This window comes from Kryptolebias marmoratus, linkage group LG19, assembly GCF_001649575.2.
Source record: "Kryptolebias marmoratus isolate JLee-2015 linkage group LG19, ASM164957v2, whole genome shotgun sequence".
NCBI classification, from domain to species: domain Eukaryota; kingdom Metazoa; phylum Chordata; class Actinopteri; order Cyprinodontiformes; family Rivulidae; genus Kryptolebias; species Kryptolebias marmoratus.
Window position 1 is genome coordinate 11,902,558 of NC_051448.1, and position 25,682 is coordinate 11,928,239.

Below are 25,682 nucleotides of genomic sequence, written 5' to 3' on the forward strand. Positions count from 1 at the left end.
CCACCTAGTGGAGGGCGCGGGAAGCGCGTGAGAAATGCGCGGGAAGTGAGCCAGAGCGTAGAGGGCGGTCGCCAGGGTTCCCGCGGTCGCAATAGGCCGAAGCGGCGCTGAGCTGCGAGGGCCGTCCAACGCTGCTTGCAGCTTTAATTGTTTTTGTTTTTGATTTTGCTTATTTTTTCACAAGGGACTTACTTCTGTTGATTCATTCAAATGAACCAATACTTGTTTGTTTGTTTTTTATCATAGTCATATAGTAATGAACCGTCATGTTTAGCCTGCTAACAGAGGCCTGTAGTGTCTGAGATGTGGCTTTTGTGGGTTTTCTTGCAATTTACCTTCAGTCTGATCTCAGGTTGAAGGTTTTCACAGTTTCATTTTTAGTGGGGCTTTAGCTGTTCAAGATGTTTTTCAGCCGTATAAAGTCTTTCTCTCTGTAGAGTGATGAATGAACCCCACATTATTTTATAGTTTTATAGCTCCTATAATTTTCTTTGACTAACAAGCAGCATAAATTACTTCCTAAGATTGTTGCTGATGTCATTTTTTAAATCATCAAATTAAAAATCTAGCAGTTCTTTAAGGACTGCATTTTGTGCACCACCTTTCATGACAGAGTATTATACTAAGATCATCTAATGTTGAGAAATGATGGAGTTATAACCATTTTGGTCGAATCTTGAATCTCTCAGCTTCTACTGTATCAAATTTTAGCTTAATTCCTTTGGAAATAGTGATGGTATACATAGTTTTGTTGCATAGGGCTTTCTGATTTTTGGTATATTAAATAAATAAACAGTATAGCTGGTTGACTGAGAATCTATACCCGTGTTTTTAATTCTTGTCTTGAGGCATAAACCTTAAGAGAAAAATAAGCTTATTTGTTTTTTTGTAACTATTTCTGTAATTTGCTTTAAATTAAAAAAAAAAAAAAAGGTTCCCGGAAGTAGACGAGCAGCAAACATTTAACAAGTATTTACAGAATTGTTTTACTGACAGCTGGTGTTCCTTAGTTTGGACACCAGGGGGCGCCAACACTCATGCTTTCATGCGCAACTCACCAACAATCCATTTCTTTTTCTTGAGTTCTCCCTCTCATTCCACTAAAATACTTTTGCTCTAGTCTCACACCTAAAGAGGAATTAATGAGTATTTGTCTTTTAGGGTTTTTTCGTTGTGTGATGCAGAGGACAGCATCCAGATGTAAGTGCAGTTGCTAAGTCAGCCACATTTGCAAATTGTAAGCCGGTGCATGGTCAGTCTATCAACCTGAAACGATGTTGTGGGTTTTCACATTTTGTAACACAGCTAACCAGGTCTTTCCCTTTCTCAACCTCTGCCCTGAGTAGGTATTCACCCATCTTTTTCAGAAAGTGACACAATAAACAGCATGTTTGCGAGTTACTCGTCAGTACTTATGACCCTTTAATCTGCGCTTATCGCTGCCATCTTCCTGTGGAATGGTATTAGGAATTAAGTCTTTGCAAGGAAGATATCATTCATGGTTAACTCTATAACCTGTAAGTGCAGGGATGAATAAATCTTACCGAGCTGGAAGTGTTTGTTTCCTGTGGGGGAGCTTTATACAACACACAACGTGGGGATATTACTCTCTGGATATTACTCTTCATAGGTTTTTGTTTGGACCACCTGTGCTGTAGTTCTCCGATGGAACAACCTCACTTCACTGCACACACACACACACACACACACACACACACACACACACACACACACACACACACACACACAGAGAGGCTGCAGGTGCATGGTGAGTGTTATTGAGTGTGTCCTGGCTACTAACTGCTGTTTCTCTTTACACTCCTTTCTTCTAGTTTTCCATCAGCCCTTGTTTTCTTCCCAGGGCTTGGCGGATGCTTGTGCGCAGCTCTGTTGGGGTCCCCAGACATTGCATCCTGCCTGCAGAAGGGTCATAAGTGGCCCCACAGGATGACCTGAACAACAGTGGGAAAGAAAAGAAGCGTGGGTCACCGGTGGTAATGCAGTTCAGACCAAAAGCGTACACGCTGCCAACCGCTACCTTTCAGTTCCCATTATTACTGTGGCTGTGCTCTCCTGTATGTGTGCCCACGTGGACGTTTTATGTGTTGTACATGTGCGCTACTGCGCTGCCAAAGTGTGTAAAAGTAAATATTTCAAGGAGGATGGGCAGTAAGTGAGTTCATTTCAAAGGTTATCAAACTTTTGATTCATAAACACTCGCATTCACACACACACACGCACGCACACATAAACACTTTCCTTAATTTTGATTGGGCCCCGGTCATCACAAGAGGCCCCTTTTTGACTTCCCGTCTGTGTGGGAACCATTTCTGCCCTCTGTCACACATGAAGTGGAAGAAGGTCTCGTTTTTTTTCTATTTGCCATAAAAAGACAAAGTGATTCTCAATGACCAAGAAACAATTGACCCCATCCCCTCAAACCTGAGCTACAGCTGTCCCTAGAGACAGAATATATACATCTAGGACAAACTATTTTCCTGTCGGCAGAAGTGTTGCAACTGTTTAGTAATATGTAGATATATATGTAATATAATCTGAAGAATTCTGATTTGGATTTCTTCACTCATTTGTCTTTTTTTCACTGTGTTTACAGTAAATGGATTCAACATGATAATATAAAACTACCAGAACCACATTTATCCCCAGTTAAAGAGAACCTGTCACACGCAGCTGGAGACACATACTGTTGGGCTGGAAGCGAGTCTTTGCAGCTGCTCCAGAGGCAAATTGCTCTGAGGTAAACATGGCCGGAGGGGGAAAGCCCCTTATTATTGTGCTCCGGATGAAGTTCCTCACTCTTCCAGTGTTTACTGTGGAAATTAGCGCCAGCGGCCGGCAAGCAGGTGCTTCCTCAGAAACTCCTTGCTTTTCCGCAAGATTTGAAGATTAAATTAATCTCAGCAAGCTAAACATTCAGCATTTCTATTTTTTTGTAAGATTTTGACAGAATCAAATCATTTATGCATAAAATGATGACATTCCGTTTGGAAATCTACAGCTTATCACATTTCCTCCTCTGTTAAAAAAAAGTTGCACTACGCTTGTAGCTGACAGATTTTTGGCTCTGTGGTTTTATGTTAACACTGAGAGCCTAATGTTCAAACCAGCCAACACAATTATAGCTTTCATCATTTTATTTTTAACTACATCTTTCTTACTAGTTTAATTTGCAAAGTCCTTAAGAAAGAACAATGAATTGTTTCCTCCTCTCTTCAGATACGTGTCGGGCAGGTCACCTAAGTAAGTCATTCTTGTCCTTTTGCCCTGAAACAGATGGGACTCCAGGACCTTTACGACCCTGAACACACCGAAGCAGAAAGTTGGACAATAATGGTTTGGATTTGGCCACTAGGGGTCAGAATGCAAAAGCTGAACTAAAGATTTTGCATGTTTGGCTTGTAAAGTTGTTTTAGCCAACTTTAAATTATTTTCTGTTATTTTAGGAATATTTTGTCTACTTTTATTACCCATTTATTAATTTACCTATAAGTAATGACTTAAAATCGTGTGTTTTTAAAGCAAAATAAAAGTGCATTAATTGATCTCTTCTCCTAGCTTTACCCCCCCCTACCCAGCAATAAACAAAAAACATTTTATTCTAAATCCCCTTTGTTGTCTTTTAGATTTATTGTTTCAACATGTGCTACAGGCCCCACTGGTGATTTCCAAGCTCCTTCTAGTAATACTGTGAGCAGTTTATCTGCAACTTTACTGTTTCAGATAAACTCTTAAATGGGTCGTTTATGGTAACATAAATTTTTTCACATCTGTAACTGGCTTTTAGTTGCTCGTCTTCATGTTCCTGCTGCTTGTGGGAAGAGATTTAATTGGGACAAAATGTTTTTATTTGTCTTTTACATCAGTCATGGCAGTAGAACTAAGAGAGCTACATATCTTGTTGGTAGTAGGGATGTAAAAAGAATCATACTTGCTCGTATTTTCACAGCTGGTGGCAAGCAGTAAGAGTAGCAAGTGGTGCCTGCCTTTGAGTCAGCAACAATATTTTTCAGCTAAGGATTGGTTCATTTGGTCATTTTTTTTTAAATGTGTCTGTAATTGTTACATTTTTATAGCTTAACAGCATGATTCTCAAGACAGGAATGGGCTGCAGAAGCCATTCACTGATGATCGTTGTGGTTTATTCAAAGGCAAATGGACTTCTATTTAATTTCTGAAGACATTTTGATTCCCATCCAAGGAGCTTTCTCAATTCAAACTGAAAAGTGCAGAACTGCAAATTTTTTTGTAAGCTCAATTTACATGTAAATCTCTCTTCCTCCCCCCTGAGGAAGGCTACATGGTCTACATGTGAGGTGCTTTATTCTGCATGCATGAGGGTATAAATTAAAATGAAACCTGTCTGAGGATCCAAAGCTCCATTATATGTACTGGACAATGAAAACCTGAGACCTCCTCCTCTGTTTAATGTTGGTCTTTCAAGTAATTCCCAAAAATATTGGTAAAATAGCAAACAAACGCCCTCAAATCCGCTACTCTTGAGATGAATTAGTCCAATAAGGAGCAGATTGTTGCATGCAGGCAGCCCACGCAGCAGAGAGAGATGCTGGGTTTTACTTGTGTTAACCAGTCAGTTACTGTGACACCAATTATCTATGTCACATGACCACAGGAGACAGTGAAGGGAACTCTGAGAAGGGCATATACATCAACTCTGTCTGGTAGTTCACCGTAGGAAGACAAAGAAAGAATTCTCCCTGGATAAGCTGACGTCCTCCGAGTCGCCACACTCCACCTTCCTTAAGATGTCTAATAATAACGTTTGGGATACGTCTTCAAACAATGCACATTTTTCCAGAATTCTTCACAGACTTGGTTTTATATTTCTAATTTTATATTTCCTATTCCAAGACTTAACTGGGATACATCTCTGTTGATATGAACGGAGCCCTTAATCCCCAATGTGTGACTTCAGATCTCAGACATCCTAAATTTTATTAGAACAAAAGAATAAATGGCAAAAATGACTTTAAGGTATGTTTTATTTTCAGACACAATATTTGCAAGACATTCAGTAAAAGCATTAAACATTGGATTACAGAGAATAGTGTCTTTTCTTTCTGAAAAACACGACTGAACAGCCTAAAATACAGAACAAAAAGGTTTATATTACATTTAATCAAGCATGGATCTGTAGTACTTTTGAAATATGTTTGCTATAATGTGGTTCTTTGATGGGTATAATGAATATTTTCTAGATTACCCAAAGAAAAAATAACTAGAAAAATAAAATACTTTTATAATATTTTCATAGAACTTAAAGTTTGGATTTAATAAAATATGGTCAGACTCATTTCTAAAACAAACATAAACAAGCAGCAACAATGGTGTAAATGTACTGCAGATATTTGAAGATAAACTACAGCATGTGTACTTGTATGCCACATGTCAGTTGTTATTATAACAGTCATTGCATCAGTTCTACATAAATAGGTCATGATTTGTATAATTTTCTGTTTATGGCTCAGAATTACAAATGGTTCCATTCATTAAGTAGCCTTTCAGACTAAAACTGTCATGAAAATTGTTCAGATCCTCTACATAGAATATATACATTCAAGTATTTCAGATGTTTTTGTCATACAAGTATATGAGCAGCTGTGCAGACGTACCATTTAAGCATGACAAATTATGGAACAAAGTGCATTTATTACCTATGGTTCTTGTTTATATGAAACTAACAATCAGTATTCACTGAAAATCAAGCGTAGTATACATATATTTTATCAGTCCATGGACTCTCTTCATTTTGAAGTTCTTAAAAGGAAAAGTACCGTAATCGATTCAGAATAATCCAAATAACTTGCAGAATTTCTGTCAAAAACTTGCATTCAACTTATTGCCCTTTTTTTAGTCGTATGTCTCAATCTTTATAAATCCACTCCCTTCTTTGTCAGATTTAGAGTCAACTATTTTTCAAACTCTTTGACTCAAGGCTTATAACTTCTTCTTGGCTGTTTATTTCCGTCTCAGAATCTTCCACGTCGGCATAAGCACCGTCCTCTGATTCATCTCTCGGTTTTTTCAAAGTGTCGAGTGGCATTAACATGGTCGCTTTAGCTGCTTTGTTGAATGCATCTGAAATGTCTGCTTTGTTGATAACAAACAGCTGCCGTCCATCGTCAGTTTCTTCCTCTTCAGGCTGATCTGAGTCTTCCTCTGCTTCATCTCCTCCATCGGCTGACGCCCCCTGGTTTCCACTCCAGTCTTCATTGAGTGCCTCTGTTTCCTCGTCCTCTTTTTCAGACTCTTCCGCATTTTCCTTCGCATTTTCAGACTCAAATTCCCTCACATCATCCACATTTTGATCTGCTCTGGGTTGCTGTCCCTTCTCTTGTGCAGTTTCATCTTCTGCTTTATCTGTAGAGTCTTCCCTTCTGGCTTTCACTTCAGCGCCATCTCCTTTAAATCCATCCTCTGGCCCGGATTCTTCTTCATCATCACTTTTTGTCATTTGATTGCCTTCTTTTTCTGGTTCTTTTGACTCTTCTGTTTCATGATCTTCAGTCTCATTCTCTCTTGTATCACATTTTGATTCAGATTCTTCTCTGGGTGTTTCACCCTCTACTGATCCCCCATCGTTAGAAGTGCCACTTTCTTCACTTTTTTCTTCTTGAAAGTCTTCTGCGTTGTTCTCAGATGATTCTTTCTCATCAAGCTCTTCGGTCACTACGACACGTTCTGCTTCACTTAGCATTTCATTTTCCTCTGTAGCTTCTTGTGCAGTCTCATTTTCAGGCTGGACTTCTGAATCCTCTTCTCCTGAGTCATCGTCATTTTGAACTGATGATGCATCCTCCTGTCCTGTGCTTTCGCATGTGTCTGGTTTTGGATTGTTTTCAGATTTATCCTCATCCGTTTCTGAGTTATCACTTTCCTCATCTGATTCATTTTCACTCTCGACCTTGGAGCTTTCTTCTCTTGACGATTCAGGATCACTCTCTGTATTGTCACAGACATCTTGTTTTTCTTCATCTGTTGTTTCTTTCTGATCATTTACATTTGATTCATCATAAACTTTTCTAATTTGCTCCTTCTTTCCTGTAGATGAACTTTCATCATTCGGGAAGGCATTCAAGCCTTCTCCAGAATCCTTGTCTTTGCTAGAAATAGCTTCACCTTCAGTGGTCCCATCTTCCTCTTCGACCTCAGTGGTTTCAACACTGGAGCCTTCTTTCATCTCACTTGTAACCTCTATGTCTTCTGCAGTCTCATCTTCTGCGTCAGGGGCCTCATGAGTTATGTCTTTACCAGATTCACATTCAGTTGTCCCTGCATCAGTCCCATCCTCTTCGTTGTCATTTTCACTTATATCAGCAAGATCAGGTTTTTTTGCTATCATGGGTCTCTCTTCAAAGTTAACCAGTTCTTCTTCTGCAGCCTGCTTATCTTCAGTGTCTTTTTCAGCTTGCTCAAGAGACAGTTCACTATTGCTATCTTCTGCGCTTTCATCCTCATTTGTAGTGGCATTTTTATCGTCTGCAGAATCATCTTCACTGACAGCACTGGTTTCTTCATCGACTGTGGCTGCATCTGCAGCCTCTTCTTTCTCTGTCTCATCTGAAGTTTCATCTTCAGTAGTTTCATCCTTTGATTTGCCTTCCTGTGAGACAGCAGCTACATTATCTACACCCTCATCATCACTGGTTGTTGCTTCTTCGCTTGATTCTTCTGATGATTCTTCAGCCACGTCTGAATCAATGTTTTCAGTGTCAGGAACCTTCTCTACACTTGTGACTGCTCCTTCTAACTCTGCCACATCTGTCTCAGGTTCTGCTACAGAGGTTTCTGGTGCGTCACTCTCATCTTCACCTGTAGGTGCTTCTGAAGAACATTTGAGAACTTCTGCAGCACAAGTTTTACTGGCAACATTAGTCTCCCCTCCTTCATCAAAGTTTGCAACTTCTACAGTTTCCTCATCATCGGACTCGTGAACCGTGCTGGATGCCACAGACGTTTCATCTCTGGCAGTTTCATTCTTTGACTCATCTCCTGAGACAGCAGTCCCATTCTCTACGTCGTTTTCTTTGGTTGTTGCCATTTCATCTGGTTTTTCTGATGAGTCATCAGCAGTGTCAGAGTCATCATTTTCATCTGAGGACTCATCTCCACTGGTAGGAGGAGTTGCATCTTCCTCACTGACTACACTTTCTTCTGCAGCCTTTCCTTTTTCAGATGCGAGTGCCCTCTTGGTTGCCATAAAGCTTCCTTTGGCATTTCTTTCCTCTGCTGTGGTGATTTCAGTTTGGTCTTTACTTGTCAGTGCAGTCTTTTCCACAACAAACTCGTCTTCAGCTAAGTCTTCGGCTAAGTCACTCGAGATGTCATCATCAGTATTTGCTTCTTCATTCTCTTCTTGATTGGATTTGCATTGAGTTGTTGCCATATCAACCTCTGCTACATCATCTTCATCTTCAACTGTAGTACCTTCAGCTTCCTCTGATTCATCTTCATTTGAGACTGGAGTTTGTCTGTCTGCAGCAATGTCTGCTTTGCTTTCCGCTTCTTTTACCATTTCATTAATAATAGCTGTGTCATTTTTTTCAGAACACATCGCTGACTGTGTCATCTCTTTCCTCCAACGAGCTATCAGCAATGTTGGCAGCAGTCTCTTCTTTACTGTCAACCAGTTCTTTGTTTTCTCAATGTCAGCTTCCTGTTTGGTTAAGAAAGACTCTTCTCTTGAATTGTGCATTGCTTCTACTTTTGACTCGTTTTTGCATGGGTCCTCGACACTCTTTAACTCATCAGTCTCATCATGATTTACTTTGTTTACATGGTTTGGCAATTCCTTGCACGACGTTTTCCCAGTTTTATCTATTTCGCCTATTTTTACATTCTCCTTCTTGTCAGATTTGTGTTCAACTGGTGCAATAACTGTGGTTTTTTCTTCATTTTCATCCTCAGACTCTTTTTCTGACATATCTTCAAATTGATTTGCCATTTCTTGATCTACTTTGGATCCAATTTTAAATTCTCCACCTGGTCTGACTGCATCACATGGTTCTTCTTCTAAAGCTGCCTCATCATCTGATGTCCTTTCTCCAGTTGTGGTTATGGATGCACTTTCACTTTCTGTCCTTTCATCCTCTGTTTTGCTTGTTTCCTCATAGCTGACAACAGGAAAGACTTCTGCTGTCTGCTCAGTAGGTGCCTGCTCATCTTGCTGTGTCACATCTTGACATTGTGCATGGGCAGAAGCACCTGTTTTCATCAGCAGGACTGTTTGTAAGTTACTTTTCATGACAACAGGTGCTGTACTCCTAACTATTGCTGCAAGAGGTAGACTTGAAGTCATGTCTTTCCTTATGCATGTTTCACATGGACAGCATTCATCACTGTTTTCATTGCGCTGGTCACTGTAAGATGTCTCTGTTGCAGAATCATCACTTTTTTCTGTTTGTGAATCCATTGATTGTTGGTGCCTGATCTTCCGCCTCTGTCCTCGCTCCTCTGATTTTATTGCTGAAACTCGGGACATTGCTTCTTTGGGAGGTCTCGGTAAGCCCGCTTGGCTTTGAATTCTCCTCACCTCTCTGTCAATGCTTGTTTGGATCCTTTTCTGAACCTCGGTTTTAAGTTCATTTATCATCAGATCAAGTTGATCGCTATCTTCCAAGTTCCATCGAACTTTGAACTCTTGCATTGCATTGATATAATGAGTCATGAACTGTTTTTCAATTTTAGTTAGTAAGGTTAATGCCCAAACTGGATTAAGATCTTGAGACTGCATTTTGGCTAGTTGTGCTTTTTGGCTGAGGATGGGACTTTCAGATTTGGTGTCTTCTTGACTTTCTGTTTCAGCTTCTTCTGGAAGTTTTTGACCATTACTGCTGGAATCTCCTGAAGTTTTGTTTGAGGATGATGGTGTTTCAGGTGGTTCTCTCGGACTATCATTGCTTCTAATGGTTTCATTGGTTCCTGGATCTTCGTCCTCTTGTTTTACTTCTTCTCTCTCCAATTGCCATTGAGCCTTTGTTTCCTCTTGTGCTTTTAAACCATTCAAATCACTACTGTTTTTTACTCCATCACTACTCTTCCCAGAATCTGTGGAGCCACTGTTGACATCCACACCAGAGGACGATGTGTGATTGTACTCCTCATCAACAGAGTGGTGTTCCTTTGTGTTCTGCACATGTTCATTTCTTTGAGGATCAGAAAGCCAAAGAGACTGAAGAATTCTCATAAGCTCTTGGTATCTTTTATCCTTTTCATTTGCACTTTTAGGGTTGTGGTCTATTAACTGCAGCTTCACAAGACAATCCAAAAGGCCTTTAGCTGAGGTACTTAGCTTACGTCCATAGACTGGGGAGATTTCTGGTAAACTGTTGCATCTGTCAAGCTTAGGATTTAAAAGTACTTTCATAACTTGTATGGAGGAGTTGATTATTTTTGAGCCATCTTCTTTCTGAGTGCTGGAATTACCTTCATGTGCTGCTTCTGTACTTGCTTGGCACTCATTACTTTGGACAACATTCACCACATTTTCTTCATCTTTTACTTTTGAATTTTCAGCTTCAGACTCCATAGTCTTATCACTATCCCCTGCTCTATTGCCTTCTTCTGCTTCGGCATGACTTTTTAGTTCATCACAGTCTTCATTAAATTCCTCTAAGTTATATATGTCTCCTTCTTCTGGTAGTCTTTTCAGCCATTCATTTACCACCTCTGTAGGGGATGAATTGGGCAGGGTGGATGTGACCAGCTCGAAGTCATCAGTATCTTTGATGACACCATCATCATTGTCTTCAGCTTCCATATGATCATTTGCTATCCTCTTTAACACATTAGACTGTTCAGGAGTGAAAGTCTCACAAATCTCTTTAATAATGTCTGAACTGGACAGAGTTTGCGATATGTCACTTTCACTTGACTCTGCGTGACAAATAACTTGCTGTTTAGTAGCTTTTGTTTGCTGTGCACTTTGGGAAGCTGTGGACTTTTCAACAGTAATTTCCGCACTTGTTTCTTCAGTGCCCTGTCCTATTGACTTGTTTGTCTTACAACTTTCATTATCAGTTGCATCTTCTTTGTCTTTCTTATGCAAACTGGGTGCACTTTCGTCACTCACAGCTTGCCTTGCACCTTTGGATGAAATGTTGGCTGTGGATATATCAGTCCTTATGGATTTTTTAGATTTAACAGACAGGTGTGAGCGCACACTTAAAGAACTTTGTGACTTTTCATCACTTTTCTTTCCCTGAATCCCAGATGTCTTTGACTTCTTTGAACGTACTGAAGCCTTGGATTTGGTTGATGGGGCCGTAGGTGACCTGTCTTCACTCTCCTCTACTGTCACAGAAGGTAAATCAGATCTGCTAAATGCATCAGATAGATTTGATCTTGCTGACACAGGACTAACTATTCTTTCCTCCGTATAAGTAGTACGTTCTTCAACTGTAACATCAGATACATTTGATTTTTCTGATTTGGCTGAAATATTTGATTTTACTGACATGACACTTGGTGTTCTTTCAGATTTCTCTTCAGTATATCCATCACAAGAATGGCTTGATAATTCTTCAGTTTTTAATTCATGAGCTTTTGATTTTTTTGACTTTGTTGATTTAGTTGACTTGGCACATTGTGCATCGGGCTCTTTGTTTTTGATCATCTCACTAGGGGTGCATCTAGTTGTGTTTGACTCTATGGTGCTTGCAGAAGCATTTGACCTAACTGACAAGACACTTTGAGTCCTCTGTGCTTGATCTTCTTGTTTGACAGTCTGTTCAGAAGCTTCAGAATTTTCTGATCTTTCAGAACAACCTGAGGCTTTTGATTTTGTTGACATCGATGTCACATTGGTCTTTGCTGACTTTGCAGACACTGGGCTCAGTGTTCTTATCTTGGTGTCTTCTTCTGTGTTTTCATTGCTGATATTGGCACCTAGTTCAGGAGAAACCTCCAAAGCTTTAGGTGTTTTTGATTTTCCTGTGCCATCTGAATGCCTTGATTTTGATGATTTGTCAGCTGAAGCCTGAGAAGCATTTGCAGATTTTCGTGTAGAGTGAGACTTGGAGGATCTTTCGGACGCATAAGACAAACTCGTTTTGGCTGATGTGCAGCTTGCAGCTCTGTCTTCTGCTGTTTCTTCACTGCAGTCCTCTTTGGGACTTTCAGAGCTTTGAGCAGCTGCAGCATTAGGGCATTTGGAGTGCTTTGATCTAGCTGAAATGTTTGACTTGATTGTCTCAGTGCTCTCAGGTCTTTCTTCGCGATCAAATTCTAAAACACTTTTTTCTGTTGTAGCAGCTGAAACTTTGGACCTATTAGATTTTGTAGAAATTCTTGATTTTACAGACACAACACTCTCTGATCGGTCCTGGGTGCCTCTGTCATCATGTCCTCCCTCTGGAGTGTTATTACCAGAAAGAACTTCAGTTGAAGCATTTGACATTGGTCTGGTGATGTCCTCTTCATCTACAACATTGATTGAACATTTTGACCTATTTGATCTTAAAGAAATATCTGTCTTGGCTGAATGTATTGACATTGAGCTCATTGATCGTTGGCTTTCAGTGTCTTCCTCTTCTTCTTCTTCTTCTTGAGGTTTGTCTTCATTAACCTTTTCATCACTGGGCTCACAAGGAACACCTGAAGTCTTTGATTTCTGGGATAATGTAGAAACAGCTGATCTTGCTGATCTAGTAGACATATTGCTTGGACTTCTGTCTTCATGTCCCTCATCACCAGAGATGTCCACCTTTTCTTTTACCTTAGTAGATGTTGTAGAATAAGTAGTCTTTGTTGTTTTGGCTGATAGCGCACTGTAGGTTCTTTCTTGATCGTCGTCCTTGTCAGGTATTTGGGATGTTGTTCCAGACTCAACTGAAACATCTGTTTTGACTGATCTTGCTGAAGCTTGTGACTTTGCTGATTTAGCTGATTTAGCACTCTGTGGTCGGTCTGCAGACTTTGATGATCTCTCAGAAACATGGGTCTGGACTGATTTGGCTGACATGCTGCTAGGTGTTCTGTTCTCACTTTGCTCTGTGTTATTTCTGTCATCAGTAATCTCAGAGCTGTCTTTAGCGGGGCTTTGCAACCTGTCTGATTGGGGTGACGTTAAACTTATTTCCTTGTCTTTTTTCTCCCCTTCAACAATTCTCACATCAGTTCTGTCAAAACTGTCCTCCATTGGAACTTCGGAAGTTTGTGATCTTTCAGATGCTGTAGAAACATTCGACTTAGGTGATGTCTCTGATTCAGCTGACAGACTGCTTGGAGGTCTCTCTTTGTGATTCTCGTCGTTCAGTCCTGCTGACTGAGTAGATTTCACAGAAATCACGGAGGTAATAGATTTCACTGACACAACACTGTGTGCCCTCTCTTCATCCTCACTGTCTACCTCATCAGGAGGAGCTGAAGGTTTTCCAGACTGAACATCAGAAACATTTGTTTTCACTGAAATTCCTGAAGTGTTTGACTTGGTTGACTTTATTGAGACAACACTTGATGTTCCCTCTGCAGACATTACAGAAATTTCTGAGACACTTGATTGAGCTGACTTGGTTGACATGCTGCTTGATACTCTTTCTGTTTTTGTCTTTTGGTCACATTCTTCATTGGGAATGCCTTCTGAAACTTTTTTTCTTTTAGACACCGTAGAAGCATTTGACACAGTTGATTTTTCTGATCTGGCTGACAAATTACTTGGAGCTCGCTCTACATTGTCTTTTTTTGCTGGATCATCCAGTTTTTTTGATTTTGCAGATTTAACCGAATTTGTCGACTCAACAGTTTTGGCTGAGAGGGCACTCTGTGCTCTTTCGTATGTTTCCTCTGCATTGTTTCCTTGAACCGGACTTTTGCCTGAACAAACTTCAGAAATCAATGATATACCTGATTTTTCTGTAGCACACGACTTTGCTGATTTAGTTGATAAAGCACTTTGCGTTCTCTCTGCAGACTTTATGGACTTTATGTTTTCTGAAACAGATGACTGGTCTGACTTTGTTGACATGCTGCTTGGAGGTCTTTCTTCATGTTGTTCATCATTTTCTTCATCAGTAGCCTTTGAGTCTTCGTCTAGTGGAACATCAGTTTCCCAATTTGATTTATTTGTCCTTATTGAAATATTTGAATCAACTGATTGGGGTGACATTGGTCTTGCATTATTCTCACCACTCTCTCCTTCAATAGTTCTTTCCTCAGAGTTGTTGATTTCATCCTTCAAACAAACTGCAACAACCTTCGATCTCTTAGATGTTCGTGAAACATTTGACTTTGTTGATTTTTCTGATCTGGCAGACATATTACTCTGACTTCTTTCTCTCTGTTCTTTGTGATTAGATCTGTTTTCATCTGCTGGATCATCACATTTTTTTGATTTGGTAGATTTTATAGAAGTAGTAGACTGTACAGTTTTGGCTGACAACCCACTCTCAGCTCTCACTTGAGTTTTATCTGCACCATCTCCTTCGTCGGGTATTTCAGCACCTGTGGGAGTCTGAACATCAGCATTTGATTTGACAGATTGCACTGAAGCACTTGAATTCACAGATGTAACTGATGAAGCACTCTGTGGTCTGTCTGCAGAAACCTGTGACTGGACTGTTCTGGCAGAAATGCTGCTTGTTGATCTTTCCTCGGCTTGCTCTGTGTCATTCTTTTTATCGAGTGTCTTTGAGTCTTTTTTGTGTTGAACATCAGTGGAGCATTTTGACCTGGTAGATCTTGCAGAATTAGTGGATTCAATAGTTTTGGCTGACATTGCACTCTGAGCTCTCTCTTGAGTTTCTTCGTATTTTTGTTCATCAGGATTCACACTCAAACAAAGTTTTGAAGTATTTGATTTGGTAGATCTAGTGGATTTACATGATTTTGCTGATTTAGCAGACAGAGCACTTGATGTTCTCTCTGGATGTGATTCAACTGGTGAGCTGCTTGTTGCTCTGCTTTCAGCTGTCACGTCCTCATTTTCTCCACAAAGGATCTCAGTGTCTTCAGCAGCTACATTAAAAGCAGACAAGTTTGATCTGTTTGATCTCAGTGAGATATCGGAGTTATCTGACTGTACAGACACTGAGCTCACTGATCTCCTCCCAGTCTCTCCTTCAGTAACAGTTTCGTCTGATTCATCATTATAGACTTCAGTGGGAACACATTCCACACATGCTGCAGAAGTATTTGACTTGGAGGATTTAGCAGATGCTGTTGACATATTGCTCTGGGCTCTTTTTCTCTTCTGTTTAGTGAGATCTGCAGCTGAACCATCACTTGGCTTTGATGGACTGGATTTTGCTGAAGTGTTTGAAAATGTTGATTTGGCTGATTTCACTGACATTACGCTAGGTCCCCTCTCCTTGTCGTTTGCGTCTTCTCCATCTGATTTGTCACCACATTTCGACTGACTTGATCTTACTGAACTGTTTGACTTTACAGATTTAACTGACATGCAGTTTGATCTCCCAGTAGTTTCCTGCTGATCATCTTCTTCATCACATATAACAGAAGTGTCTGTTGTTTCTTCAACCCCATCAGTGTAACTTACATCTTTTTCTTCCCCTTGTCCTTCATTATTTCCATCCTCAGTATTATCACCACTTCCATTACTAAGAACCTCTGTTGTTTTAGATTTGCTGGATTTTGAAGACATATTTGACTTGACAGACCTGACTGATTTGACTGAGTGTGTACTTTGTGGTCTCTGTTCACTCTCTCCTTCATTATTTACATTATCTGAGATGCCAGGGCTTTCTGTAACTGTAACCTCAGAAAGTCTTGACTTTCTAGAGCCATTACGTTTCTCTGATTTTGCGCTTTGTGCTCTCAGTTTAGCTTCACACTCATTTTCTTCAGCTGAGTGCTGACTGCTTTCCTCTTCAGATGCCTCATATGCTATGTGTTTTAATTCAGCAGACACGTTTGAAAAAGCAGACATCACGCTTGGCGTCCTCTGCTCTAAATCCTCCTCAGCTTGTTTTTCACCTGCAGCGCATGATCTTCTTGATGCTTTTGATTTGACAGAGGCCTTGGATTTTGCTGACACAGCACTCAGTGCTCTTTCCGTTTCTACATCCTCCTCTGACTTACGCTGTTCAGATGCCGCACTGGACTTCACTGACTTCACAGACATGCTGCTAGATGGTCTCTGTTGTGTTTCTTTATCATTGCCTGTTTGTATTTGTTCAAATGCATCATCTAAAACATCAGAAATGCATTTTGTTGAGGCATTTGAATGAACTGACATGGCACTTTTGGATCCCCTCGTCTCTTCTTTGCTCTCAGATTTGACAGACATGGCACTGGATTGATCTCTTTTTATTTCACCTTCTTCTTCAGCTTGGGTCTTGTTTTTCCCTTTTGATTCATCCTGAGGATCTGCAGACACGCCACAGTGACAGGCATGGGAGGGTTTTGAAGCTTTTGATTTTTTTGAGCGTCCTGAAGGATTTGATGTTTTATCTGTGGAGCTTGTAGGTGGATGTGGAGTAGGTGACCCTATATTCAACATTTTAGCTCCAGTGGTCTTTTTTGTTTCAGGTTTGCTGTTCTGAGAAGATGTCCTTGAAGCCGTATCCTTACCATCATCATTTGGATTTTCCTCATCTAATATTTGAGAACAAACAGACTGTTCTTCTTCTGATTCTTGAGCGGTTTTGACATATAGCTCCTTATCTGTGCAATCATTCAAACCAGCAGTTTCACTGTTGTCTAGTTTGGACTTTGGAGAGCAAGTCTCACTCTGGACAGTGCAAAACTCCACTGTCTCAGCTGCTTCAGCGCTCTGCGTTACACAAGTTTGTCTCTCCACCACTTCCTGTGTGAGTTCTTCACTTGATCTAGACACAGTCTGCCTTTCAACAACGGTTTTTCTAGAAACCACTGTGACTGAGGATGCACTTGAGCTTGAAGTTAGAATGCAGCGGCGTGCAGCATGTGTCCTTGGTGTATTTTTACAGTTGTCGTGATCCTGGCAGTGACTGCAGCAGTGAGCACAATGATGCTCCTCTGTGTGTCCTTGATAGCGCTGAGTGAAACAAGCTTCATCAGCAGAAATGTTCTCAGATTCTGAACAGCTTACATCACAAACTTGTGCAAAACAGGGATTATTGTGTCCTTGGATGGGCTCACAGGTCCCGCCTGTGGTCTTTCTTACTTTTGTAGACCACTGCAGTGTTTGGTCATTTTGTAGTCTGAAGCGCACTTTCATCTCCATGGTCAAACTACCATCTTTATTAACACGAACCAGTTTCTCGATGTCATCTTCTCGCACACTGTCGCCAGTGGGTGGGCCAAAACCAACAACATCTGGAGAGTCTGTTCCATCTGGTCCGGACTTCTCAGATGCCTCTGACCGTTTGGTGGCTTGGCTATCAGATTCCAGGTTTGGAGGGACGACGCTCGTCATCGTCGAGACTCCTTGGTTGATAATCCAGCCATAAAAAAGAGACAAATATGAAAAAAATAAATGGTTATCATTTGGAACTATCATAATTGTACAGTATAGTCAGTCATTGTAGACACTTCAAAACAACATATAAACACACAGAATACATTTTTTTTATCAGTGACTTAAAATCTTTTAAAAAGCTTTCCTAATTTTGGAGGTGAGACTATGGCTTTTGGTGTCATAACTTTTCAAATATTAAATCAAAAAACAGTGTCAGGCAAAATAAACTTTTTCCCCTACTTTCATTTCCATCTGTGTGTCCGGTGGCGCGTGACTTCGCACTCAGCTTTGGGAGCTTGTCGTTAAATGTTCTCTGAAAGTTCTCCATGACTGAAGGGTGAGTGGGTTCCCGCCCAACACAGATGAGAACACCTGGGCACTGCAGAAGACTCTGAACACTGTCAATCTGTAAGAAGGAGAAAGTTGTCATTAATCTGTAAATTCACTAATTCAGTTTTAGCTTATACTCACACGACATTCTTCAAATAAGAAACCATTTGTTGCCAACAAAGTATCTAATGTGAAGGACAAGGAGATGAAGTATAAAAAGTAATTTGTGAGTCCAGCTTTGTTGCTCTGATTTATCATATTTCATTGACATTTTATTCAGAGACAATTAGTTATAACCTAATGGTAATAATTGTTCTCCCTTTATCTCTACTATTTACAAAATTGGAACTTTCTCACATATAATGGGGTTACAAAAAATCTACTTGCACTTGCTTTTATTAACTATTTTGTATCAGTAATCCCCTTAATTTTTTCTGCATCTGCAAGAACAATATGGGCTCATAAATCAGTGACTGTTCACTTATGAATAAATACATACTATCATTGTTGTAGAATATGATTTAAAGTAACACTTTTCTACTTGTTGACTTTATTTCCTACGTTGCTTTTTAATATTGATTACTGCTGCCTTTTTTTTCATTGACAACTAATTTTGTGAAAACAGGCAGACTAAAAAATTGCGTGTTTTCTTTTACTCTGCTTATGTATAGTCAGTTTTGATGACAGTGCAGTTTTACATTTTAAATCCAGTGTCGGAAACGGTAGATGAATGGCTTCATCTGGGGTCACACAAAGCCCAGATGAAGATAATTAATTGCCACAGTGGAAGACACATTTCTGAAACACCTCTGGTATCAGAGCAGGGGAGTTTTAACATTGACCTGTTTCTCTTCCCTCAAAAATAGCTCTGATTTGACCAAGATTAATGGCTTTTCTGAGAGAAATCCACAGTCTGAGTGTGTGTGTGTGTGTGAAGGAATATCCCTATTTCATTCTCTCATACACACTCTAAAAATATTTACCCCAGTTGGATCATCAGAAGCTACTTAGTGCAAACTAAATGGGAATATTTTCTGAATGCACTTCTTCTATAAGTGACAATTGTACTTATTGTTACAGCTGACACCTCATCTGTCCTTATGCATCTTGTTTAACAGTGTTATATTCAGTGGATATTTAGAAGGAGAATATTTGTTTTTTAACAAATAGTTTAACAACAAAAGAAAAAGCTGAACATAATTAATGTCATCCTTATATTATTTGTGTTTTAAATTCAGTTTGGCTTTCTAACTGTCACCAGAGGCCTCTTTTTAACTCTAGTCTTCTACCTTGTGTATGAAAACCCCCAATGAGTGACAACACTTTTAAACTAAACCTTTTAGCGCTTTTTCAAAGCCAGTTCTTTTCAGTTCATAGAAGTACAAATCTAAAGTAAAGTTTGGACATGTGAAGTTCAGTCGGCTCACCTTGCGGCCATCCTGAGTGTACAGTTTCCTGATGTGGTAATGCATGAGCTCAGAAACTTCCTCTAAAAAAAGAGCGAAGCTGTGCAAACTCCTGCGGCGCAGTACGATGGTTTTCCTACACGAAGGGTCGCTGTTTTTCACCAGCATGACCCTCTTGTGAAATCTTTGATGATGAAGGTGGCATTCATTGAATGAACGCGTCTCTTCGGGTCTGCTCAGCTCCCTGAGAGCATACTGGTGAGGATGGTGGTGATATGATGGGTGACAGAAAGGCAACAAGTTGGTCTCTGCGGCCTCCATGGCCTGGGTGTGTTGATACTCGGAGCACAGACAGCATCTCTCCAACAGGTCATGATGGGCCACCACGCCATGGTGGGGGATCCTGGGTAAGTGGGTGGCATGATGCTGGTGGGAGTCTTCTCCTCCTACAGTACTAAAGCACTGGAACTTGTGTTTGTAGCAGGACATTGTGGCCAGTTGTGGTGATTTAAGATGTCAGGTGAGCAGGAAGAGGGTGATGGGTCAGCTGGGATAAACGGTGACAGAAGGTTGTCATGTTGTCACAGAAAGGTTGAGCATAACTTCACGACTCCTGTTCATCCAGCACTATAAGAGATACATGTAAATGAGTAAAAATTCTCCTATTGTAAAACAATTTCAATAATTTATAATTACAATTAAACAATTAAAAGTGTTTGTGTATGGATGTAAACAAAAGAAAAAGAAAAATTAAGGCATTAAAAAGGGTGTTTGTTTTTTTGCATAAATTTTATTTTTGTTTAAGCTCTTCTACATGAGTAAACATGATTCTTCTCCTATCCTCTAAAGTCATCATTAGTACCAAAATAACCTCTGAGATGCGGCTTTAAGGCTTGTCTGTGAATGAGAATCCTCCCAAAGAGATAATTTTAGGTCTGTTGTTGTAATCAGGATGATACTCTTACATATGTAATGGCTCTCTTACTTTAGGAAGTGAAAAGTAGCTGGTTTCAGGCTTTTATTTTTAATTGCATTTAGCTCCGAGGTGATTATATTTAGCTCCATTTAGTTTCAGGACAGTTCAAGATTTGTAAACCTCACATCCTGGATGACAGGAAATCCTCACAGACATAACCCTAAATATAGTTCAGGTTGGGGTTTTTTAAAGTGAGGTTCTGCAGGAAGGTATGAGCAATTAATATCTTACCTGTTGTAGATAAATATGAGCATTAGTTTGAAAAATTTTGAATGATTCTGACCGTACTGATGACCTAACGGCAAGTCCAAACAGAGCCAAGACCAACATGAATTGTTGCCATCTTAAAAAAAAACTCTTAGAAACTGATTAGTCTGCAAAACTAACAATAGTTTACACATTTATAAAAGAGCATTTGCTTGAACCACAATGAATTGTTTTGTGAGTGCAGACTTTGGAGTTGTTCAATTTTCTGTGCGGTCAGAACTAAAGTCTGTTCCTTTAAAACCCTATCTACAACAGGTATGATATTATTTGTTCATACCCTTTCTGCAGAACCCCACTTCAAAAGATCTGAACTATTCATTTAAGGACAGAGACTTTTTAAAGATTAGGCCAAAAACTTTTTTTTTAAAATTAGATTTCAATGTGGATTTATTTCTTGGTAATTTCTGGTATGACTGAAGCAACACAGACAAATATATATATATATATATATATATATATATATATATATATATATATATATATATATATATATATATATATATATATATATATATATATATATATATATATATATATATATATATATATACTACTAATCTACTCCAAGTTTAGCACATGTTGAAGTCACCTGGAGTTACACTGATCTGGGACATTTTGAAGTGGTATACATAGTACACGGTTGTTATTTACAGCTTGTATTGACTGGTGTGGAGATCAAACAGTAAATGAAGGCAGGGATGATGGGGATATTGCCACAAATAAATCCTCCAAGTGCCTTTAAGTAACAAGCTTAAGTCTACACATGCAGTAAAAGTGGACATTACCTCGGCGATTGTCTCCGCCCCTGACGAAAATACATTGTTTGCCCATTTTCCCTGCAAAAACAAATGTAAGGATTACTTACAAATAGCCTAAATGTCTACAATAAGCACAATGCACTCCTACTGTGACAAATCATGGAGGTAAAGACAATTCATTCTGATGGGATGGGATACAAGCCCACTATGAAATGACGAGCAGGAAATTCTGAAAATTAGGCCAGGCTTGATTGGCGTTCCTAAAGAACAGCTTTTGGCTGTCATCTTCCATATTAGCAATGCCTTATGATGGTAAAACAGCCAAGCGCTCCTTGTAGCTAAAACGTATTGGCAGATAAAGGAAATTCATATCTGCAAATGTTCTTACATGTCATTTTCAGCCTCTGAGTTGCAGCTATGCCCATTTACGGCCAACAAATGTGTTGAATTGTCTTAAATACAACAAGAGCAAATCAGCTTTTATGGTCAGATTTAGGATTATAAAAGTAAATACATTAATTCTTGTGGGAGTCTTGAATACTTTTTGTTATATATGTTTCAGCGCTGTCATCTCTACCCACAGCAGTAAGTTGGCTTAATAATACCAACGATGTTTACTGAATGCTGACTTTATCCTAACAACTAAAGCCTGAAATGTGATGAAAACAAAATTATAACTTTTAACGGTTAATAGTAAGGACAACAGAAAACAGAATATAATATTAGAGATGCATTTTGAAGGATGAAGACTTTAAAATTCCAAGTGTGTAAGCATGAACTGGGTGGTTTGTTCAGATAATAAAAATCAGTGAATAATACAATCCTGTTTCGCTAACTGTCTGGTCAAGTTTGTGCAAACAGTATTTTTTTAATGGCAGAGACCATTATTTATGATATTAGGAGCTGCTAAACAAATTAAGTGCATGTTTCTTCTCACTGAATTACAAATGCAAATTCTTTATTCAGCACAACTAAGAAAAAAAACACAAGTCTTTGGGTCTCTTGAATACTGCAATATATCCCTGAGGTATTGTATTGAACAAATTATCTATAAAATAAAGTTCTAACAAGCAAAAATAAAACCTGCATCTTGCACACAAAATGACACTAATTTCCAAGAATGCAGCAATTGAGCCAAAACACACAGCGTAAATACATAAATTAAGAAGTATACTCACAATATCCATAATGTGGAAAACAATCACATGAGGAAAACAAAAATAAAACATTTAGTTCCAAAGATGTAAAGACATGTAAGTTCCTAAAGAAACAGCAGAATTGTTGTTTCTTTAAAAGGGAAAGAAACAGTTTTAAAGCAGCTCAAAGGGAACCCCGTCCAAAAGCGTCCCTGCAGAAGCAGGCCTGCTTGCTAATCATCTGTGTGGGGCGCTAATGATAGACTGAAAAGCCCCACTAATCACTCTGAGACTGAACTGAAATCTGCTGAGGCTTTGGACACATGACTTGGACCTTACCATTGCATAAAGGCAGTTCAGGCGAAGGCTCAGGAGCACCTTATGACTAAGCATAATTAATCAGTTGCTTTAATTTTATCTCCTCAGCTGTCATTATTTTCTGCTGTGACTTGTCTCTGCTGTCTACTCTGTTTGTGTTACAGCTGGTCGAGGCATTACAACATATTCAACAAATTCATTACTAACCATATTTACCTACCTGTTTTTTTCAAGAAGCAGTTTTGTTGGCTAAAAAGCTGGTGTCTTTGTGGTTCTGGTTCTGAGTTAGGAACTGGCTCAGAACAATCACTTGTTCGATCCAAACCAGTCTCACAAAGCATAAAGGAAAGAAAAACAACAGACTGTGCATTTCTTGATTCTAGACTAGACTGTTGCAAATCCATCATTTTAGGATGTCTAAATAATGCTATTAAAACTCCTGAGCTGATCCAAATTGCTGCAACAAGAGTTCTGACAGTATCTGAGAGATTATACAATATTTCTCTCATCTTCTGGATTTACAGTTTGTTTTTTTCCCCCTAGAGCCAACTCTTATTTTCACTTGCAACAATTCATTTGGAATAATTTGGTTGCTTATTTTCATAAAAGTTTAAGATTTCGATTCTCACCCCTTTGGATTTGGGGTGTCCAAGCTCAGTCTTATCTTTAGGACTTCCTTTCACCTTTTTTATGCCAACAAATCACTTAATGTGAAGGCGTAGTTCTGGTTCTTGAAGTCCCTAAAAGTAAGGGAAGCCTGTTCTGTGAACCAAAAGGCTTTTCCTTCACTGCTTTGTGTATTTTTAGCTCTCTGGCTCATAACCTGCATGCTTCTGATATGCTGTTAATGGCTGGCCAACTTCTATTGTGTTTTATGCTTATGCTTTTTCAAAATGAGTCTTTGGGCTTTTTCTCTATGATATCGTAGCCTCTGGTCTTCCCTGTAAAGTGTTCTCACATTACTGTTGTTGCTTATAAACACAAAACAAAACGGTGTGCTGGGCTGGACCGTAAACCTTTCCTGTCCAAGTGTTACGAGGAGGTCTGACGAAGCTTTGCAAGGACAAAGGAACTGCTGCAGAGCCTGTGGAGGGGGTTACCCTTATCCTTATCAGAGGCTCACAGAGAGCATGCCGACCCCTCCCTATGATGTCGGGAGTAACAAGAAATGATTCGTCACATGAGCACAGACTCCCACGAAGCCTACACACACTGAGTGGGCTGAGGCTTTCCTGCACCATCTGTCTTCTTTTCTAAGCAGCTTGATGGGTCATGGTGGAGTGGCGTTGACTCTAGGTGCGCCGACCTGACTTAATCCTGAGTCATGGTGGTAGACTAGGAGAGAGACCCCCACAGCTGAGTCATCAAGGTTAGGTTAGCGTGAGTCAGAAGAACTGCTGGACATCTGTTTGTGGAGCTTACCTGCTCTCACTCCTTGGGGTCAGATGAAAGAGATATTGATGAGTGTCTGTCAACTCTTAATGCAATAATCATTAAAACATGCAATCAAGGCAGGAAATAAGTGTAAATGAAACAAATGCTAAATAAATGCAAGATTTCAAATAGAAAATAATTCATCCATATAAGGAGTTTCATTGTTTCATGATTAGGCTAGTTTAAAAAGAAAAGGCTGCCAGCCTGTCAGAGCTTAAAATATGCCAAATTAATTTATTAGCTTACATCAATTTAATCATGTCTGAGAATTCATTTCAGTGAGTTGGCAGTTTTCTGGCTTCCACCGTGTCTTGTGTGTTTGGATCACACTCACAGCGGGACGCTACAAAGCTTATCATACTTTAAGCGCTCACGTGGGAAGTGATACTCGGGCTTAGCGCTCCCTCCTCCTGGTCACAGTTAAACTATCAGGGTTCATTAGCGAGCTGCCTGCTGTGTGGCAGGACTCCTGCTAACCAGTTCTGACAATGCACGCTTATAAAGACGATGCTAATAAATAGCTAATTAAAGGGTTTAATTTGAAGAGTGAAAAGGTGCAGTTTGAATGAAAGATATGGTGATTGCTTTCAAGTAAAATGTGAGCAAAAAGGCTAATTTTGTTATACTCCTAAGTTACATTTGAATGCTACACTTTTTTCCAAAAAAATTAATTTCTATGAACAAGTTTTTAATTCTAATGTATTTTCCCGAAACTACCATGGATTTTAATTTTATAAAATGGTCTTAAAACATGTCTAGTCTTTCTAGACTGCTGACTATCTTTTCAACAGGTGAACACGATAACCCCCCCAGGTTAGAGTACATATCTGTGCACTAACCCTCCAGACTCTCTTTATTCATGAACAACTAACAAACAAACAACTCGGACCTTTGTTTGTGACTGGAGGTCTACAACTCTAAAAACACATTAAAACTGCACAGGTTGTGCTTTAAAATGATGTTGTATTACTTATATAGTACAGTGCTTCTATTTTACCTTTTCTGAATGTAAAGTAAAATGTTTTAAATAACCGCAAGACAATTTTAGGTCTTTGAAGGGGCTTATTGAGTGCAATAACCTCCACTAAGCCCATGGGAGTGTGTCCAGACAGTCTTTAGCTCTCACCTTTTAACCTTTACCTGACAAACTGCAGTTAAAGCCTATTTGTAGACTTTCTAATTTACTTTAAAGCCTTAAATAGATTTGGGTGTATTCAACTATTTACTTTGATTTCCTCGATGCATTTTCTATTACATAAAATGGTTTGTCTATTTAAAGGTTTCTACTGCTGAGTAACTTTGTCCATCTGTGTTGAACAAAAATAAGACTATCATTTACAACTACTTCAGAAACCTGCAAAATAAACTAAATGATCTGTACTTTTATTTTTTATTTCCACAATGTGTCACAATTACATGCTGTTTACAGTTACTGTGTGTCATTTCTAAATTTATATGCTGATTATAATAAAAACTCATATAAGCCTAAAATCTACTTCTTTAACTAAACAGAACCCATAAAACCCATATCGTATGTTTTCGCGCGTGTACACATACTTATAAAAAATCAACTAGCAACATGTTTGATAAGAGGAAGATAAAAAAATCGCCACAAAATATGAC

At 39.3% G+C, this 25,682-nt stretch overlaps 1 protein-coding gene across 1 annotated transcript; it reads right to left on the reverse strand.

The window, feature by feature from the left end:
* Nucleotides 1–5,003: 5,003 nt before the first annotated feature.
* On the reverse strand, nucleotides 5,004–22,538 carry LOC108242481. The gene is made up of 5 exons (XM_017427334.3): nucleotides 22,350–22,538; nucleotides 21,199–21,249; nucleotides 19,192–19,797; nucleotides 17,675–17,840; nucleotides 5,004–17,403 (listed from the first exon to the last, which is right to left on the reverse strand). The coding sequence occupies exons 3-5, from the start codon at nucleotides 19,657–19,659 to the stop codon at nucleotides 5,945–5,947; spliced, it is 12,093 nt and encodes a 4,030-aa protein (XP_017282823.1). The 5' UTR covers nucleotides 19,660–19,797; nucleotides 21,199–21,249; nucleotides 22,350–22,538; the 3' UTR covers nucleotides 5,004–5,944.
* Between the last annotated feature and the right edge of the window lie 3,144 nt (nucleotides 22,539–25,682).

Bases quoted from the DNA above. Each gene is read 5' to 3' on its own strand.
- LOC108242481 (XM_017427334.3), bottom strand. From the start codon at position 19,659: ATGTCCTGCTACAAACACAAGTTCCAGTGCTTTAGTACTGTAGGAGGA. The intron at 17,841-19,191 runs GTGAGCCGACTG...TCCTTCTTACAG, and splicing joins ACACTCAGGATGGCCGCAAG to ATTGACAGTGTTCAGAGTCT. The intron at 17,404-17,674 runs GTAGGGGAAAAA...TTATCAACCAAG, and splicing joins ACACACAGATGGAAATGAAA to GAGTCTCGACGATGACGAGC.